The sequence below is a fragment of the Lathyrus oleraceus genome, chromosome 2, assembly GCF_024323335.1.
Source record: "Lathyrus oleraceus cultivar Zhongwan6 chromosome 2, CAAS_Psat_ZW6_1.0, whole genome shotgun sequence".
Lineage (NCBI taxonomy): Eukaryota > Viridiplantae > Streptophyta > Magnoliopsida > Fabales > Fabaceae > Lathyrus > Lathyrus oleraceus.
In genome coordinates this window covers 41,089,005-41,110,712 of record NC_066580.1, presented here as the reverse complement: position 1 = coordinate 41,110,712, position 21,708 = coordinate 41,089,005, and the positions used below count along the sequence as shown (strand labels likewise).

The following is a 21,708-nucleotide window of genomic DNA, read 5'->3' as shown; positions in this document are numbered from 1 at the left end:
AGCTTTTGATGGATCCCGAAGAGCAGTATTTGGTGAAGTGGATCTGCCTGTTAAAATTGGAACTCAGGTGTTCGGTACGACGTTCTTTATCATGGATATACAACCTGCTTATTTCTATTTGCTTGGCCAACCCTGGATTCATGGGGCAATGGCTGTAACATCTACTCTACATCAAAAGATGAAGTTCCTAGTGGATGGTAAAGTGATTCCTGTTTGTGGAGAAGAAGAGTATATGGTTAGTCATTTGGCCTCTTTCCGTTATGTAGAGATTGAAGAAGAGTTCCATGAAACTCCTTTCCAGGCTTTTGAAGTTGTTCAAGTAATCAAGGCTCCTTATTATGAGGAGAAGAAACGTGCAGTTCCCCTTTCATCTCTAAAGGATGCCAAAACGATTGCGGAAGCTGGTCACCCCGAAGGTTGGAGTCGTGCGTTGGATCTTCCTCCCAAATTTGACGAGTTTGATCTCAGTTTCAGTCCTGCCAGTCAAATTTCAGCTCCCAGAGCTCTAAATACTTCCACTCCGATGAAAATTTCCAGTGCTGGTTTTGTCAAAAATGGTCAAGTTAATGTTGTTGGTGACGAGGTCGAAAGTGATTATGATATTGACAACTGGATCTCCCTAAGTGTTCCAAGGGAGGAGATCGACAATTGGACTTCTGAGGATATCACCCATGTCACACTCAATCAGTAGTAAATTTCTATTTTGTTTTCTTTATCATGCAAATATTCCTACGCTCTGCCCAAGACATAGCGAATCATGTATGGCCACCATGTTTTTATTTACAATCTTTATCATTAAATAAAGGACGTTTTTGCATTCATATATTTTGCTCTCTGCCTTTCTTTTTATTTTGTTTTTCTTTTAAAAAAATGGCAATGTTTCTTTTCGTCACACACTTCCTAAAAAACATAAAAACATCATTAATGCAGATTCTCATCCACCACGAGTTCTATTGATAACGATTCTGCTATCGCTCATTATGACTTTGATAATACGATCTACCAAGTCGAAGAAGAAAGTGAGGAAGTTTGTGAACTTCCTGAAGAGTTAGCAAGGTTATTGAGGCAAGAAGAAAAGGTCATCCAACCGCATCAAGAACCGATTGAGGTTGTGAACCTTGGAATTGAAGACGAGGTGAATGAGGTCAGGATAGGGGCCGCTCTAGAGAAAATTGTGAAGACAAGGTTGATAGAGATGTTGCAGGAGTTTGTTGACATTTTCGCTTGGTCTTACCAAGACATGCCTGGGCTCGATACAGATATTATGGTGCATAGGCTACCCTTGAAAGAAGAGTGTGCACCTGTCAAGCAAAAACTTCGAAGGACGCGCCCAGATATGTGAAAGGAGATCAAAGATGTGGTTCAAAAGCAATTTGACGCAGGTTTTTTGATTGTTACTTCATACCCTCCGTGGATGGTTAATATCGTTCCTGTGCCTAAGAAGAATGATAAGGTCAGGATGTGTTTGATTATCGGGATCTGAATAGAGTGAGTCTCAAGGATAATTTCCCGCTTCCTCATATTGATGTATTGGTGGATAACACTGCACAATTCTTGGTATTTTCTTTTATGGATGGGTTCTCTAGTTACAATCAGGTCAAAAATGGCTCCGGAAGATATGGAAAAGACCACATTTATCACGCCTTTGGGAACCTTTTGCTACAAGGTAATGCCTTTCGGTTTGAAGAACGCTGGGGAAACCTACCAGCGCGCGGTGGTAACTCTCTTTCATGACATGATCCATAAAGAGATTGAGTGCTATATGGAATATCGAATAGGTTGATAACATCCAATTAGGTTTGTTGTACCGAGAATATTGGGTTGCGATCTTTAAGTGATTCAAATAAGAAAACTGGTTTGGGGTTTTCTTTCAAGATATTTAGGGTTTGGAGGTTTTTGACAAGATTGTGCAATTCGAATCCGATCGAGTGAAAGTCTTGAGACTAGGTGTGTCGGCAAGGGAGTAGCGTGATAAAATGTGAAATCTTTGTTACGGGATAAAATGTGAATAATTCGACATGTCACCCAAGAAATGAAGTCATACAAAGGTGTACATGGTAATTTTACTATCAAAATCAATTTTAACCAACTCGAGCATTCATAAATTGGGTTGAGTGTGAAGATTGTGTATAAAATAAATAAATTTTAAATTTAAAAAACATGTAATACAATTCAATACAGTTTTATACATTTCAAACAATTAAATTAAATGAATTCTAATAACTATGAAGCAATGACACTATGAAGCAATTAATTTCTATTTTCAGTGTTATTTTTTCATGTTATATTATTCCTCGTCCTCCTCAGCTTAAGGTTTGATAATGCATTTTGACGTCTGAAGTTCTACTATATTAAAATCTATTTTTATATATGAATAAAATTAAATAGACATGAACGGTGTTTTCTTAATTATTTATTAATGCTTTTATTTTATTTTATATATATTTACATGAGTTGAATGATATGATCTCATTGTTATTAATTTAAATAAGTTATAAGATTTTATTTAGTGCATGTATTAATTTTCCTCTTTAATATATTTTTATATAAGGTTAAAATACGGTAATATAGACAAATAAATAAATTGAAAGGATCATAGTTCTAATCTAAAAGTAAAAGGCATGTTATAAATTGACACTAAAGTAAAAAATAAAATACATGCATTAAGTGGAGAGTAATTGGTGAAATTTCAAATCCTAACGGCATCTTGTATGATTTATGTATAGCACCTTTAAATTATTTCTATCAAGTGCATTTGATTTGGAATTTTCCTTTTTAAATGAGCAAGACTACCCATTGTACTCTTTATTTAATGATAATGTTTTTTCTTTACGAAAAAATAATACTATAGGTCGACAAATAGAACTACAGTTGGACCTATGGACCTATGGAAAAATTTTCTTGGTTATAGGTCGACACATGAAGTCTATAGGTCGACACATAGGAAACACATAATTGTCATATGTCGACACATGATCTTGGATAGGTCGACCTAAGCATCGAACATGTAGACACATAACCTGTATAGGTCAACCTATTCGATATTTGTCTTCAAAACTAGTATGTATGTAGTATTTATATGCATGGGTAAATTAGGACGAAAGGAAATGCTTTAATACAACATCATACGTGTCGACCTATAGACTTCATGTGTCGACCTATAGCCAATAATTTTTTTTCCATAGGTCGACTTATAGTTCTATGTGTGGACCTATAGCCATAAAATGTTTTCCATAGGTCGACCTATAGTTCTATGTGTCGACCTGTACTGCTATTTTTCACATGCATTAATTTTTCATGAATGTTTGATGCATGAGACCTTCTCAAATTGTTTCCAAATACTTTTATGCGTCCTAATGCTAAGATGCACATAGAGATTCAGAGGATATCGTCCAATATACATTTATCCTAAAGTATCCTAGTTTTGACATCATACAAAATATATCAAACAGAGGTTTCACTCACAGTTAGAAGCGTTGAAAGGATCAAAGAAGATGGATGATGCCATAATAGAGAAGGAGAAGACAATGATGATCGAGAAAGCCCACATCGCCATTGTATTGAGTCTTAGTGATAAGGTTCTCCGGCAGGTTTCAAAGGAGAAAACTGCAGGTGATGTATGGAAATCATTTCAAAGAAGGTGGAAGATTTAGCTACGATTTTGTCCTGAAAGGATCAAAGAAGATGAATGATGCCTTAACAAAATCGTAGGTAAATCATCTCAACCTCAGGCAAGCTTTGTATTCATTCAAGATGAGTGAAGAAAAAGTCTTGGTTGTTCAACAAGTTGATTCTTGATCTTGAGAATATCAAGGTCAAGATTGATGATGAAGATCAAGCGTTGTTGTTGTGTGATTTACCCAAGTCTCGTGCTCATTTCGAAGAAATTCTCTTGTATGAAAGATATTCGTTAACCTTTGAAGATGTTCAACCAGCCTTGTATTCTAAGGATTTGAACAAACAAAAGTAATATAAGTCATCTTCTGTTGGTAAGGAACTCTCCGTTAAAGAAAAATTCACAAAGAAGGACGGTAGATTTGAGAAGGAGGGTAAAGTTTGATAATTCATATAGATTTTCATTCTAGATAATTGATCCAATTCAAATTGGATTGTTTTTAAAAACTCTTTTTTAAGTTTCGGTATTACAAACTATTATTTTTTAGATAAGCAAAAACATTATCATTAAATAAAGAGTACAATGGATAGTCTTGCTCATTTAAAAAGGAAAATTCCAAATCAAATGCACTTGATAGAAATAATTTAAAGGAGCCATACATAAATCATACAAGTTGCCGTTGGTATTCGAAATTTCACCAATTAATTTCCATGTAAGGCATGTATGTTATATTTATTCTAGTGTCAAAATTTATAACATGCCTTTTACTTTTACATTAGAACTATGATCCTTTTAATTTATTTATTTTTCTATATTGCCATATTTTAAGCTTATATAAAAATATATTAAAGAGGAAAATTAATACATGCACTAAATAAAATCTTATAAGTTATTTAAATTAATAAGAATGAGATCATATCATTGAGATCATGTAAATACATATAAAATAAAAATAAATAAGCATAAATAAATAACTAAGAAAACACAGCTCATTTCTATTTTATTTTATTCATATATAAAAATAGATTTAAACAAAGGTGGAAGTGCATGATCAAGCCTTAAACTGAGGAGGATGAGGAACAATATAACCTGAAAGAAAAACAGAAACTAATATTACTTTTTTTATAAAATAATAAATATTTATTTGAATTGATACTAAAATAAGATTAACTTACTTCCACATTTATCTTTAGGAACATCTGTAAGTTGACAAGTATTAGCTATATACAATGCTTTTTCCATGCTGATTCTATTTTCAATATCAGGAGTCACAAATTTGCAGTAACACGACATATTAGCACCTTTTAATGCTGCACAACAAGCTGTTAAACTTGCTAATGGTGGATTTACTGGTCCATCCTTTTCGACAAAACTTCTACAACTAGTTAAAATGCCAAAAACATTACCACCACAGTTTGGTAATTGACCAGAAATTCCTAACACTAAGATGCTTACTGTTAGCATAAATATGGCAAAGCTTGAGATTCTAGTTGCCATGGTGATCAAAATACAAGTATTTTATCAAATTTGATTAACAATCAGAATAAGAGGAAGGATTGTTAACTTGTATAAAAATGATGCACGGTTTATATAGAGGAATGATGATCTGAAAAAATCATAGCTATTTATTATTTACCGTTTTACTTGAAAAAATATTACCAATAAAACCAGACACCTAAATTTTAAAATTAAACTTTTACCGTTATTAACATTCGGATGTTTCCTTTTCAATATCATCATCACATTAAATGAATAGAAAAAAATTAAATTAATTTGTGTACATACAAATTAATTTTAATTTAAAACACATATACCTAAAAAGTTCAAAAGTAACCATAGCAAATATGAACATGTTTTCATATAAAATTATATATAGAACGGTAAAATAATATATATATATATATATATATATATATATATATATATATATATATATATATATATAAAATTCAGATTTGATTAAAAGGCAATCATGAAAAATAAATTTGTATTTAAAAGTATAATTCATAACTAGTATATAGTCATTATTATAATTATATTCTTATATTAGAGAAATTAATGATATTAATGATATCTTACAACTATTTAATAATGGGAATTTAAAGCATGTCTTTGGAGATTAAAAATACATGTAATATTTATTATTATATATTTAGCAGTATCACAAATAAAAATTTATTTTAACATTATTTTAAATATTTCAAAGTGAAAATAAGCTTAAGATAGTTTGTATAACTCAAAATCAGCCATTAGCCATTATTCAGGTCAATTTTTAGAGTGAACTTGTTCATAAACTTGATGATAAATATGACAATACAAAGAAAATATGGGATTGTTCCAAAGACAAGTCACTAATACAATAATATTTATAAACAAACAAATGAACATAAGTTCAAGAATCTTCAAATAATTGTAATTATTATTGTCTTATAAATTAATTAAAAAATATTTCACCAAAACATTAAGTAAATATAGTAAAAATATTATCTTGCAGTTTAATTAAATATTTACAACCAACCATACTGAGGAAGAACACCTTCTCAACTTGCAAAAATTGTTTGAAAGATTGAGGAGATTCTGATTGAGATTGAATTCCAACAAGTGTATTTTCGGGATAAGATCTGGTAAATAATTTGACTTTCTGATAAGTGAAAGAGGAATTGAGGTTGATCCTGCAAAGATAAAAGCAATCCAAGAGATGTCTGAACCAAAAACACAAAAAAAAAGTGCATGGTTTCTTGGGGAGATTGAACTACATTGCAAGGTTCATCTCTAATCTAACAACCACTTGTGAATCAATGTCAAATTATTGAGAAAAGATCAGGTCGTCAGATGGAATGAAAATTGTCAAGAAGCGTTCGAGAGAATAAAAGAATACTTGCAAGAACCTCCAATCCTCATGCCCCCGGTGGAGGGAAGTCCGCTGATCATGTATCTTACCGTCCTCAATGAGTCAATGGGGTGTGTATTAGGCCAACATGACGAGTCTGGCCGAAAAGAGCATGCAATATACTACCTCAGCAAAAAATTTACCAGCTGTGAAATTAAATATTCATTGCTCGAGAAAACTTGATGCGCTCCAGCATAGGCTGCTCGCCGGCTGAGACAGTATATGTTGACCCACACTACCTTGTTGATCTCAAAGACGGACTTGATCAAATATATTTTTGAGAAGCCGACTCTCACGGGAAGGGTTGCTCGTCGGCAAATGATTTTAACAGAATATGATATTCAATATACGACTTAAAAAGCAATTAAGAGTAGTATAGGAGCCGATTATTTTGCTCATCAACCTATAGAGAATTATCAGTCGATGAAGTTTGAATTTCCTGACGAAGATGTATTGTTTCTCAAAGAATATTACAACAGACCAGACCCAGATGAAGGCCCAGAACCAGGACCGCGATGGACGCTCGTGTTTGACGGTGCTTCAAATGCTTTGGGAAATAGTGTGGGAGCTACTATTACTTATCCCATGGGTTTTCATATTCCTTTCACTGCCATAATCTATTTTGACTGCACAAATAACATGGTCAAATATGAAGCTTGCATCTATGGGATTGAAGCAACTATTGACTTGAGAATCAAGTATCTGAACGTATATGGGGACTCAACTCTAGTTACCAGCCAAATCAAATGAGAATGGGAGACAAGACACCCAAATCTGATCCCACACCGGGAACATGTATTGAAGCTGATTCCGTATTTTGAGGAGACCACGTTCGATCATATCCTGAGGGAAGAGGATCACTTGGCAGATACACTGGCTACTCTGGCATCCATGTTCAAAGTTAAATGGGTGAATGAAGCCTCCTCCATCAGCATTATGAGGTTGGATGATCCAGCTTTTTGCTACGCTAATAATGAAGTGCAAGATGATAAACCTTGGTTTTATGATATCAAAAGATACCTTGAGAAACAAGAGTACCCGGATGATGCGTCTATTCCAGATACGAAAACATTGAGGAAGTTGTCTGTCATATTCTTCTTGAGCGAGGATGTGTTGTATAAGAGAAATCATGATTCCGTCTTTCTTAAATGCATGGATAGACACAAAGTAGAAAGAATTATTGGGGAGGTCCACGAAGGATCATTTGGAACCCATCCAAGTGGTCATTCCATGGCTAAAAATATTCTGAGAGCACGTTATTACTGGATGACCATGGAGATTGATTGCCACCTTCATGCAAAATCGTGTCACAAGTGCCAAATTTATGCTGACAAAGGGCATGTTTCTCCCGTGCCTTTGAATGTTATGACTTCTCCATGGCCCTTTGCAATGTGGGAAATTGACATGATCGGACGCATCGAGCCTAGCGCTTCGAACATATACCATTTCATCCTAGTGGCCATTGATTATTTTACCAAGTGGGTGGAAGCCGCTTCTTATGCTAATGTGACTAGGAAGGTGGTTGCCCGTTTTATCAAGCAGAATATCATTTTTCATTATGGGATTCCTAAGAAGATTATTACGGACAATGAGTTCAATCTGAACAACAAAATGATGACGAAGTTGTGCCAGAATTTCAAGATTCAGCATCACAATTTCTCCCCGTATTGCCCAAAGATGAATGGAGTTGTTGAGGTAGCTAATAAGAATATCAAATGGATTATACAAAATATGATTGTAACCTACAAGAACTGACACGAGATTCTACCTTTTGCTTTATACGGTTGTTGTACTTCGGTATGTACCTCGACCAGGGCAACCCCATTCTCGTTAGTGTACTACATGGAAGCCGTTTTACCTGTTGAAGTTGAATTCCCTTCTTTAAGGTTGATGACAGATGTGAAACTTGACGAGGCTAAGTGGGTTCAGAACAGATTCGATCAGTTGAACCTCATCGAAGAGAAGAGAATGTCTTCTTTCTTCCATGGACAGTTATATCAAAACAAATGAAGAAAGCATTCGACCTAAAAGTTCGTCCTCAGAGCTATAAGGCTGGTGACCTTGTGTTGAAAAGAATTATTCTCCCTCAATCCGATCCCAGGGGAAAGTGGACTCCAAATTATGAAGGGACATATGTTATAAAGAAAATTTTCTCTAGCGGAGCCATGATGCTTGCAACTATGGATGGTGAAGACTTTCCACTCCCCGTGAACGCAGACGTAGTCAAAAAATACTTCGCACGGCGAACCACAAAAAATGAATAAAAGGTTCGGGCAAAAATTAGGGATAAAAATAAGTATACCCGCTAAGTTAAAAACCCAAAAGGGCATCTTAGGAAAAAAAGGATATCCCGGTGGATAGAAAACCCGAAAGGGTGATCCAGGTAAAAGTTAGGGATTGAAAGCGAAAGGCTACATCTTGAAGAGGATCTTTGATTTCATTTCATGTTATAAATTGGAAACCCCGGAGGGTGGGAATCAGTCCAATCATCTTCTTCCAAAAGCAAAGTGATGAGAACGTTGAGGTCATAAGAGTTATAGCAGAATCAGAACCTGATGGAAATCCGTAGTCACATTGCCACTCTTGTAATACACTTTTGTTATTGTTTTTGCAATTACCTCTTTTTAGGAATTGCTTCCTGATGTAAATGCCTACTTACAAGCCAACTATTAATAAAAAGTTCTTTTCACTCAAAAGCTTGTTCTTTGTTTTTACTTTACCGTTTTGTTTGCAAAAATGTCCAAATTTTTTATAATCATTGCATCTAAAAATTCGAAAGGCCTTACATAACATGATTAGAAACATTTGAAGTTGCTTGCAATTTTTGTGTGGCCTGGTTGGTAGACGAAGTAGTCATGCTATACCTGGGACACTTCAGTGTGATTTGTTTTGTAGGAGCCATTTTTCACTCACAGATGTACGAGATACCAGCACGAGAGAAAGTTTTATTGTTAAGATACCAGTGTGGAATTCCTGATCGTTTTGTCCGTAGAAGATGTTGTTTAAAGCTGTGCTTTTTGGACAATGTTTACTCTCGAAGCAGAGTTCGTCCCCAGTCACGAGATCTTTCTTATTCCGCGGCCGAGTTTGTCTGAAATTTTTCTCATTCCCTATTATGGTTGCTTTGTTGAGACTTCTTGTATCTCCAACAGAAGCTTATTTTTGAAGTTCTCCTATGAAAGAATCATTTCATCCCCAACGGTGTTCAATCTTCATTAAATCTCATCATTCGGAGTTTGCATTAAAGATTTGAATCTCTCCATCAGATCTTGCAATTTATTTTTGCAATTTCCCTACAGAGTTCCGAATTTTCAGGGCCCTCTTCAGCAATTCCTTACATATCCTTTATTTCTCGGCAAAATCATGCATCATTACATCGCATCTATAAAATTGTTTAGCATTTCCATTTTTCACATGGAGCATTACACCATAGAAAAATTCAAACATGCATCGAACATGAGCCAATTAAGGTCTTCTTGGTGTACCCCCAGGAGAGTAATTCTTACAAAATACCCTGCTACATGGTGCATTACCAACTTGGGTCTCTTTCTTAAAGTCCAGTGTTTACTTGTGTTTCCTTGATCAGTTCTGTTTAGCCCTCCTTGGTTAAGTCCAATCGTTATTGGCATTTCTCTAAAGTCCAGTGTTTTTCGGTGTTTCCTCGGTCAGGTCTGTTTAGCCCTCCTTCGTTAAGTCCAATCGTTATTGGAATTTCTCTAAAGTCCAGTGTTTATTGGCATTTCCTCGGTCAGGTCTGTTTAGCCCTCCTTGGTTAAGTCTAATCGTTATTGGCATTTCTATAGAGTCCAGTGTTTACTGGTGTTTACTGGTGTTTCCTTGAGTGGCAGAAGAAATAGAAAGTTTAACCATTATCCAATGTATTAACATTCCTTAGAGTGCAAGTTTCATGGTTCGTTGGATGTTCAATCCCCTTTGACCTTGAATGTCTGAAAGTCGTCGCTTTTTTTGACCTTTCAGGTCAAAGAAGATTAAATAGGGGCAACTGTTGTACCCCAAAATCTACCCTCTTCTTTTCAACCTTAATTGGCTCATGTTTCTTTATCATACATATTCATTCATGTCATTGGTTCTATGGTTATGGGATCAAGGTATCTTGCTCTATTGGCTTATTTTAAGCAAGAAAGAAGAGGGACAGGTATCCAAGTCAATGGTGAGGGGATGTCCTCAATCTCATGGGTCAATCAAGCCACAAGGGTTCCATATGCATCAAGATATTTCCACATACTCATTGTATCCTTATATGATTGAGATTGGCAAGCGATTTGAAGATGATCATCATTCTCCTAGCATGTGGCTATCAACTAGGGTTTTGGTCAAAGTCAGGTTGTGACTGACTTTTTGAGCAAAACTTATTTCCATGATCCTATATGTGTCTCAAGGAATTCATGAGTGAAGTATTGGTCATCAGATGTCATCAAAAGAAGGCCAGTTAATAAATATGGAAGATGAATCGACTGTGTAGAACAAAAGTCAACGGTGCAACACAAAAGTCAACAGTGCAATGCAAAAGTCAATTGTGCAACGCAAAAGTCAACTCCTGACTTTTTAAGGTCAAACTTGTGTCTCATGAGTCAAATGTGGCAAATGGTTGAGATTTGTCCAAGTGGAATCACAAGAATCAAGAAAATCAAGAGTTTTGTCTACAATTACACAATTTGGAAATTAGAGTTTTTAGAAACTTTTTACTTTTGGCAAGTTTGGTGTTAATGAGGAGCTCCCTTCATGGTCAATGTTCCCTATGATAAAGACTCCAAATAAAATTGGCCTTAACATGAAAATTGTTCTCCTTTCTCCAAGCTTTAAAGAGATATCAAGTTTCAAGCATTTGGAGTATCATGGTTTAATTTATGACCATTGGAAGATTGGTATTTCAAATTCATCAAATGTACAACACTTAGAAATTTTCTAAGTGTTTCAAGTCAGGATTTCCAAGCATGTTCATGGAAATTTTAAGGAATGTTAGAGGCTTCATTTCAAGTTGCTTTCAATATTAGAAATTTTCCTTGGTCCTCCCTCTTTCCATTAGTATCAAGCCTGTGAATTTTGATTAAGCACACACCAAGTTACATTCGTGTCAAGTTAGTTGCATGGCCATGTTTGTGCTCAAGATGAATCATGCAATCAACCAAGTTCTGCACACTTTCCCCAAATAGATCAGCAGGGTTCACTCTACCACACGCACCACCTTCTTTTCCTTTCCCTAAATGACCCAAACAAACCTTCTCCATACACACTCTTGCTCCCATGCATTTAGCAAAAGAAGAGATGTTTCAAGCAAACAAACATGTTGGTTCTGTCCTCCCTCACGTACCAAGCCCATACTGATGTTTTCCACTCCTTTTCCCATGACCAAAGTTTTGTGGAGGAGGCCATTTAAGAGAGAGAATTTAAATATGCAACTTTGAAGCTTGAAAGCATTTTCTCATTTGGAAGCTCGTCCCTCACCATTTGTTCTGCTTCATCTCTTCCACTTGAAGATTACAAAGCTTTGTTGGGGGGATTTTTGAAGCTCAAACAAGCACAAGAGTCAGTGGACCTTATCCACTAGGTAAGCTTCTTCCCACTTCATCTCCTTCATTTTAAACCTAAGCATGCCATGAGTAGTTTGTATGTGTTGTGCGTGAGTGGTCAAACATGATGTTTTGGCTTGAATGTTTGAGTTTTGTACATATGAGTTGCTGAAACTTGGTGAGAATAATGAGTTTTGCTTGAATTTAGTGCCAACTTTATCCATGATTTATCCACCATTTTGATTTTCTCTTGACATGATGTTGTTCTACTCCATGAGATTTAAATCTTTGCTTTTGATTTCTTTCATTTTTGTGAACTGTGGACGAAGTTATGTGCATGAGAAGATGATATATGAGTTTGTATGGGATTAAGGCTTTAAATCGCGTTTCATTTTGAACCGACGTTGAAGATGATGTGTGGCGCATTTTGATTGGTTGGCCTTTTGTTTTATCGTTTGTGACTTAAAGAGTGTGACCGGTTGATACTGAGTCACATGATTTTTTGTTTATTTAATTGTGTCACGCTTTTTTTTAATTCATAATAATTAGGATTGGATCATGGGCCACACCTTTCCATTTTTCCCACCCTTAGTTTGGGCCCATGCACATTGTTGACTTGTTTCCAGTTCATTCATGTTTTTGGTTTGACATAATTCTGGAATTAGGGTTTTGTTCTTAATGATTCATATGGCCTTTTGCTCCATTTTATTTCTTTTATTTTATTTTTCAATTCTGATTTTATTTTAATATCTCCAATTCCCCAAAAATTCTCCAAAAATTCATAATTATATTTTAAAATGTTATTTATTTTTCCATATTTTTTATTTTATTTTTCTAATTGTTTTATTTGTTTCTTTTAATTATATCATAAAACGTGTTTGGTTTGACATAATTTTGGAATTAGGGTTTTGTTCTTAATGTTCCTATGGCCTTTTGACCCCAATTTTTGTACACACCTAGGAACATATATGTAGGACATTTGGGATTTATTTTGGTGATTTAACAATTCAATTTGGTTCATGTTTGATCTCCTTTTAATGTTTGAATTGTAAGATCTATGATGGGTTGTAATGCTTGATATTTATTCCCATGTTAAACATTTTCTTGGCCTTACTTTTAGACACATATTAAGACACTTTTGAGTTGATGACTTACTTTTGTCTTGATCATTTTTCACTTGTCTTTGGAGCCTCCTAAATTTTTCTTTTGAGTAATACAATGCATGTCTTTTTGGGCTAGCCTTTGTTTATTTTGTTTGTTTGTCCAAGGAATGCACTTGTGAAGCCATTTAGGATCTTTTGTCCTCTCTTGTTCTTGATTAAGATACCATGAGGTAGAGCCTCTATACTCATTTTCATAAACCATCCCATGCCTTCTTATTTTAATTCAATTGAGTTTCCCACATGATGTTTGTTTGTTCACTTTGTGATCCTTCCTTAAGTGTACCCTGTGTCATGACTCCTCCATGCTTGAATGATCTATGTGATTGATATAATATGCCATTTACTTATGCCTTTTTGTTTTTTATACTTCATTTCCATGTTTCATCTTTACTCTTTGCATAATATGATGTCTGTTTCCATTTAGAAGCATGCTTATGTTTTTACCATGTTCACCCTTTGCTTCCCTCTTTGAATGTAGTTTGATATGATACTTTGGTGATGATGATAGGTATTTCAAGTGTGAACTCCATGTTGATTTCTCTTGTCTAAATTGCCTCATGTTCATCCTTCTTGATTAAGAATTGTTGACTTTTCTTGTTAACTTGAATGTTTGTTTGCTTACTTGAATGCTTATGTTTTGAATTCAACTCTTGTTTGGGATTTTGATATGACATAGAGACATGTTTGAGGTGATTGTATTGTTCATGTTTATATGTTATCTATTTCCATGTCCCTTCTCTTTTATCTTTGCTTGTTAGCACCTAGGGTGGAGGACTAGTTCCCAATTAGGTTTGTTTGTAACCTTATCTTTAAACATGTTTGTGAAACTTCCTTTCTAAAGAATGATTAATAGATTATAATAAGTTTATTGTGCCTTAGTTTTTGATTTGTTTGTCTTCTCATATCCCTCACTTTCACTCACTTTCTTCTGCCATGCTAAGTTAGGCAATCCACACTTGTAGCCTTGCATGCTAGCTTATTTAAGTGTTTGCTTTCTTTTGGGTTCTAATACCAAAATCTCTTGAGCATGACCCCTAGGGATTTGATTAACATGTCTAAATACTTACTTTGATGATAAGTTTGTTATCCCATGATTGTTTGATAACATGTTCACTTGGTTGATTAATCTTTGTTTGTGTACTTTGCCTCCTTACTTGTTCAAGTAGGATAGTTCTTAGGTTAAGAGATGTTCATATCTTGTATGCCTCAAATCTTTCTTCCTATGGTTTGATGTATGATTATTCAATTAACATCTTTCCTTCTACCTTGCTGCTTGCTTGGGTGTTCACCTATTTGCATGTCCTTTCATCTTTGATGTTTGCTTGTTTAAGTGGGCATTGCTTTAGGTATCTTGTTTAAGTGCCTATGTGTGAGTAAGTGTTTACTTCTAATTTGATGTGTGATTGTTTAATTTCCATTTCCATATATTCTCTTTTTTTGCCTTGATGATATGAATACTACTTGTTTAAGTTCTCGTTGTGTTATATATGGTCTTTGTATGTTGATTGCTTAGGTATTTACCTAATTACATGTTTATGTGATACTTCCTTGATTTCATTTCCTTGCTTAAGTTTTTTATTGCATGTTCCCCATATGATCCTTTAGTTATTCCTTGGTCAAGATCTAACTAAATAGACCTTAGGATTTGTACCCATGTATGACAATATTAGATAGAAGTTTCCTTGATCCTAAGTTTAGGTCCACATTGCATGACAATAAATAAGATTGAGACTCCCCTTTTGTTAGTCCTTTTGCTCTTTTACGTTCATTCTAAAACTAGAACCTTTTTCTTAATCAAACTCAAAAACACTCTAATACTATTTGAACTCTTTCACAATTAAGAGAGAAATACACAGATACCCCACCTTCTGAGGGACCATATGATGTATACTTTCAACAAAAGCACTCAATAAATCAAAACTCCTTTTGCCGCTTGGCTTTTCTTATGGAAATTTTCAATAAGAGTTGTTATCCATAAAAAATACCAACACACCAAAGTTTTTGAGAAGAACTATCGTGCTCTGATTCTTTTTGATACGTAGGCATTGGTTCGTAAAATCTAAGCGAGCACAATAATAAAAATATTTTTTTCTCTGTTAATAATTCATTTTCATGAATTCCCTTTGCAACCTAGTTTTGGATTTGACACACCCTTTGATTAGAATAACAAGAGTGGATCCTGTAGAGTACTACAAATGTGAGGGGTGTTAATACCTTCCCCTTGAGTAATCGACTCCCTTACCCATCTCTTGGTTGCAAGACCATTAGGTTCACACTTTTATAGGTTTACTCAGTGTTTCCTTTTCCTCTCTTGGGATAAATAACATTGGTGGCGACTCTTTTTTCATGTGCGCGTTTTTCCGAGATACAACATTACTGAAGGTTTCAGGGTCAGATTGCATAAAATTGAGATTACTTATGGTCCCAACATGCAGGTCAACATGGTCGAACTAGGTGAAGATGTTGACGTGGGGGCACATGAGGAAAGCATCCAGTGAAGTGGAGGCCGAGTGAAGGTTGCTTATCCTAAATAGGACGAAAGTTTAGTTAGATTTCTCCACCGCTGCCAGAGGAAGAGGTCTGAAGTGATGTTGTTCCCAAGGTGCAGTTTCGTCTTTGATAAAAGGTCTGTTGAGATAATAGAGAGAGTCCTAATTACCCGACATAGAGGAAACTAGAAGGACGCTCGAAACCAGCATGTCTTCGACAAATGGGGAATCCCTCGAAGACAACAATGGGAGGCCCAAATCTCCATACGAATAGGCATGCCTCATTCAAGCCCATTATTGATGTCCCTGGAGACAAATGGGTAAGGCCCACTGAAAAACAGGGCCAAGGTCAGGATAAGTAGATGAGCTCCCAATTTGGTCGAGGATCTGCCATTGCTTGTCGAAAAGAGTTCTATATGACGAAACAACGGGTTTATGGATCTGGGAATTACAAAGGAAAAAAATCCTATGTCGAGATCCCAATGAAGGAGACATCAGAGGAGAAGAAAGGCCGAGAGAGAAGCGACTGGGAAAGACATGGTGGAGTCTAGCACTAACCAGCCCCAATTTAATAAGGAGATCAAAGATAAAAAGTCAGTGGGGAGGAAGTTTTTTCCTCTTAGAGTGGAGAAACCCAAGGAGAGGACATCAGAGAAACCTCCAGAAGATGATGATATGTTAACTGATGACTTTGACTCAGGATCAGAGTCATCTCTGAACATCAACTACAACATGGTATCTATGTTACATAGAGAATATGATTAGGTAACAGAGGTCGAAGAAATGGACGAAGAAGAAATGGCTAAACACAGGCCAATGTGCTATTATATGATGAATAAAGGTTGCATTGAAGAGAAAAATGCGTTCTTCGAAAGGCCGGACGAGGGAATGAAAAACCATCTAAAGCCTTTGTTTATCAGAGGAAAAGTGGAAGATAATGGAGTTAACAAGATTCTAGTAGATGGTGGTGCGGCAGTTAACTTAATGATACAATTCATGTTAGAACGGATTGGTAAATTCGACACTAACTTAAGACCACACAATATGGTCTTGGGAAAATTGGCCATACTCTGGGAGTGATTCAGGTTGACCTAACTGTTGGACATATTACAAGGCCAACTATGTTCATGGTCATAACATCCAGGGCCAATTACAATCTACTCTTGGGACGAGAGTGGATTCATGGGATATGAGCAGTTCCATCTTTGCTCCATCAAAGGATTTTGATATGGAGAGAGATAGTGGAAAACATTGAGGTTGTCCAAAGCTATTTTATGGCTAAGGTTAATAATGTGGATAAGCTCCATTTTGACAGGAATTTGGAGAATATTGATCCTTGTAGCCCTGCAGGTTTCTCATACAAGCCTTATGATAGAGCATCTTACTTTATAAATTTGCATCCAACCCATGGTTTCAACTAGAATAAAGAGATTATGGGGGAAGTAGACGAAGTTGAAAGGGTGCCAGAACTCCGACCTACTGGTTAGGGAGACGAAGATAAAGATTATGTATGAATCCGACACACTGGAAAAGATTTCGGCTTACGTATCCGTAAACAAATTAAAAGCGTCCTTAGAAGCTTAAATAAAGTGCATGGTTGTCAAAGCCAAAGAGACCGAAGTACACCTTTGAAGGGCCTAGTGTGGATTTTGGACCAGATCCCTCTAATGAACAACACGACGAGGCGACTAGCCAGAGGATCGACGTCATCTATGATGACGAGCCTTTGGGTTTCGAGAAGGATCCCGTATCACCTAATATCAAAATAGTGGTGCAGGATCCCCTAGAAGAAATCAAATTGAGAGATGGAATAAGCAAAAGGCCAACATATATCAGCGCCAACCTTAGCCCAGAGTTCAAGGTCAAAGTGATCAAACTCTTGAAAGAGTATAAAGATTACTTTGCTTGGGATTATGATGTGATTCCCGGATTGGATATGGATTTAGTGGATTGGAAATATTGTTCCTATTATAAAAAAGAGCGGAACTTTGAGGTTTGCATTGACTTCAGAGATTTGAATACAACAACCCCAATGGATGAATACCCAATGCTAGTGGCAGAAATGCTATTCGATTCATCCACATGCTTTGAGTATCTTAGTATGCTTGACGGGTATTTTGGATATAATCAGATTTTCATTGCTGATGAAGATGTCCCTAAAACCACATTTTGATACTCAGGAGCCTTGACCCCCTATGAATGGGTGGTCATGCCTTTTGGTTTGAAAAATGCTGAAACTTATCAAAGAGAAACGAATTCTATTTTTCATGATTTCATTGAGACTTTTATGTAGATTTACATTGATGATATTGTTGTTAAGTTTGTGTCAATAAAACTTCATATTGACCATCTTCGACAGTCATTCGAAAGAATGAGGAAACATGGTCTGAACATGAATCCTCTCAAGTGTGTGTTTTGTGTGCAAACAAGGGATTTTTTAGGCTTTGTGGTCCATAAAAAGGGGATTGAAATCAACCAAAATAAGACCAAGGTCATAAGGGAAGCGAAAGCACCATCAACGAAGAAGGAACTGCAGTCGTTGCTGGGAAAAATCAACTTCCTAAGAAAGTTCATTTCGAACCTAAGTGGCAAAACTCAAGCCTTTTCATCTCTTCTTCGACTAAAAAGGAAGGTTTCGAATGGGGACAAGAACAACAGGAAGCATTCGACAAAACCAAAGAGTATCTTGTTCGACCTTTAATTCTATCACCTCCTTGTAGAAGTAAAAGTATTAGGTTGTATATTTCTGCATCTGATGTAACTATAGGGAGCGTGCTTGCTCAAGAGGGTGAAAATAGTACTGAAAGAGCCATTTATTGTCTTAGTAGATTCCTTAATGATGCAAAAACTAGGTATAGTATGATTGAAAAATTATGCATATGACTGTACTTCTCTTGCACTAAATTAAAGCACTATATAAAGCCGATTGATGTGTATGTTTCTTCTCATTTCGATGTAATAAAACATATGATTTCTAAGCCAATCTTACATAGTAGAATTGAGAAATGGGATCTTTCTTTAACGGAGTATTCTTTGACATACATGCCTTTAAAAGCTATGAAAGGGCAAGTAGTTGCCGATTTTATCGTTGATCATACTATGACAGAAACACACCAAGCCTTTGTAGAACCTGAACCATGGAAATTATATTTCGATGGTTCTAGTTATAAAGACGGGATTGGCATTGGAGTTCTAATAATTTCTCCTAACAAAATTCCAACAAAGTTCAAGTATCAGACAGAGGGTTCTTGCTCGAACAATGAGGCGGAATATGAAGCATTGATAGTCGGTCTCAAAATCTTGTTGGAATTAGGGGAAACTAGAGTCGAAATAAGTGGTGACTATGAACTGGTTGTCAAACGGATAAATGGAGAATATAAATGTGTCAAAGAAAATTTGATCATGTATTTCATGGTAGCAAATAGACTACTATGAAAGTTTGACTACGTGAACATTAGGCACATCCCTCGACTCAAAAATCAAGAGGCAAATGATTTGACCCAAATTGCTTCTGGGTACAAAGTGACAAAAGAAAAGTTAGAAGATTTAATTAAAGTTCGAGGAAGAATAATGGCAACTAAGTTATCTCTATCAGATTTAGAAATGACGAGGTTGGGATTGGCAGACGAAGAAAATTTCGAAATATTGACCATAGATAACTTGACTGACACAGATTGCAGAAAGTCAACAGTGGATTATTTGGAAAACCCAACATCATCTGGAGAGCGAAAAATCAGGTATCGTGCTTTAAGTTATACTCTTATGGGAAATGAATTATTCAAAAAGACACTTGAAGGAATTTTGCTCAAATTCCTTAGCAAAAGTGAGGCATATTCAGCTATGTCAAATGTCCATAGTGGGGCATGTATGGCTCATCAAATTGGCCACAAAATGAAGTGGTTGTTGTTTCGGCAAGGAATGTATTGGTCTACAATGTTGAAGGACTGCATTGAGTTTTCTAAAGAGTGTCAAGAATGCCATATACATGCAGGCATTCAACATGTTTCTGCGAGTGAATTACATTCCATAATAAAGCCTTGGCCCTTTAGAGGTTGGATATTGGGTTTGGTTGGTGAAATTCGTCCGACTTTTTCTAAAGGTCAAGGTACATTTTAGTAGGTATTGATTACTTCACTAAATGAATCGAAGCCATACCTTTGGTGAATGTTGATCAAGAAACATTTATTGAATTTCTCCAAAGGCACATAATTTATAGGTTTGGAATCCCTAAGACCATTACAACTAATCAAGGATCAGTGTTCACTGGTCGAAAGATGCAAGAAGTTTCTAAAGAAGTAAGGATTAAACAACTAACATCTACGCCTTATTATGCTCAGGCAAATGGTCAAGTCGGAGCGACAAATAAGGTAGTGATTGGGTTAATGAAGAAGCAGATACGGAAAATGACAAAGAATTGGCATATGACTTTAGATCAAATTCTTTGGGTTTATCAAACGTATCCTAAGGAAGCTACAAATGCTACGCCTTTCCGTTTGACTTATGGGCATGATGCAGTTTTACTAGTCGAAATCTATCTTCAGTCAACTACAGAGGAAATACGAGATTCCATCTGAATCTTATTGGGATATGATGATTGATGAACTAGTTAATTTAGATGAAGAGAGGCTGAAATCCTTAGAGTTATTGAGAATACAGAAGAAGAGAGTAGATAAAGCATATAATAAAAAGGTCAAAATTAAAGCATTTTCGATTGGGGATTTGGTATGGAAGGTAATCCTACCTATGGATCGAAAAGTTAGAACAATGGGTAAATGGTCCCCAAATTGGGAAGGACCTTTCCAAATTATCCAAGTTTTTTCGAATAACGCTTATGAAATTGAAGAGTTAGAAAAAGATAAAAGACTCCTGAGGGTAAATGAAAAATATTTGAAAAAATATAAACCTATACTTCAGGAAATTAAGATATTAACATAATGGATACATGTGCAACATAGAAGCCAAAATCGTAAATTAAAAGGCTAAAATGGCTAAGGTTGTTCATTGCAAAATCACATTATCCAGAAGTTCCAAAAAATCATAAAATAACATTGATTCGACGTCCAACTAAGTGCAAAAGTCAGTCGGGAGAGAAGCTTTCATTGATTATATTTTGCAATGGACACTAGCAGGCGGCGTTCGAGGACGGGCTTGCCAAGAGTAAGGGTATCAATTTTAGTTCCCAATTGTTGTGCCCGTTCGACATGATAGACGCCCACCTTAATCTCTTCGTCAAGCTGTTGGTGATCAAACTTTTGGATCTCGTCCTGGCGATCCTTGGCCTTTCGAATTTTATCCTATAGTTCCTTAAATGATTCTTCCCAAGTGGAGACGATGGCAGCATAAGTGTCGAATTCTTCTTGATTTTTAGAGAAGGATTTCCCTAGAATCTAAACCTTAGTAGTGGATTCAGCAGCCACATCCCATTATGCTGCTTGAGTTTCTTTTTTCCTTTCAATTTTGGCCCAAGCTTCTTGCTTGCGCAAGAGATCCGCAAAGACTTATTCAAGGAAAAACCCAAGTTCCACTTTGAAATTTGTGGCTTCTGGAGAAATGCTTAGAATATCAACCTTTTTCAACAAATTTTTGATTCCATAACTAGCATTTAGGTTGCCCTCCAACACTTGGATCAAGTTAACATCGAAAGTCTGCTCCCTGATTTGTTGGAGGAGTTGGTCAGTAGTTTCGATAGTTGAACGACTACCAAAAGCGGTTGAAGAGCTAGAGGCTTTCTCGATGGAACTTGCTCGTGCGCTCATCATAACCTTCAAATTTCCGATGGTTTTATCTTCTTCAGATCGTTCAGTTCTTCTTGAGTAGGAGGAGTGTTGGTGACTTTCGAAGAAATTATGGGTTCCTTAATAATCCCGATAGATATGTTAGTAATAGCTATGTTATCCATTGGGGTTTTGTGAGGACACTTTTCAGTCTGATTTTCTTCATCAACGTTAAGCATGATTTCATCTTCGTCATTATGCCCATCTTCGTCATGATTTAGGATTTTTGGGGAATAATCATCTGG

At 35.9% G+C, this 21,708-nt stretch overlaps 2 protein-coding genes across 2 annotated transcripts; one reads left to right on the top strand and one right to left on the bottom strand.

The window, feature by feature from the left end:
• Positions 1-4,667: 4,667 nt before the first annotated feature.
• On the bottom strand, positions 4,668-5,113 carry LOC127121833 (uncharacterized). The gene is made up of 2 exons (XM_051052270.1): positions 4,792-5,113; positions 4,668-4,705 (listed from the first exon to the last, which is right to left on the bottom strand). Exons 1-2 carry the CDS (start codon positions 5,111-5,113, stop codon positions 4,668-4,670), a joined length of 360 nt encoding a protein of 119 aa, XP_050908227.1.
• An 11,359-nt stretch (positions 5,114-16,472) lies between these two features.
• Positions 16,473-19,124, top strand: LOC127121832 (uncharacterized). Its single transcript, XM_051052268.1, has 3 exons — positions 16,473-16,701; positions 18,457-18,541; positions 18,686-19,124. The coding sequence occupies exons 1-3, from the start codon at positions 16,473-16,475 to the stop codon at positions 19,122-19,124; spliced, it is 753 nt and encodes a 250-aa protein (XP_050908225.1).
• The last annotated feature ends 2,584 nt before the right edge of the window (positions 19,125-21,708 follow it).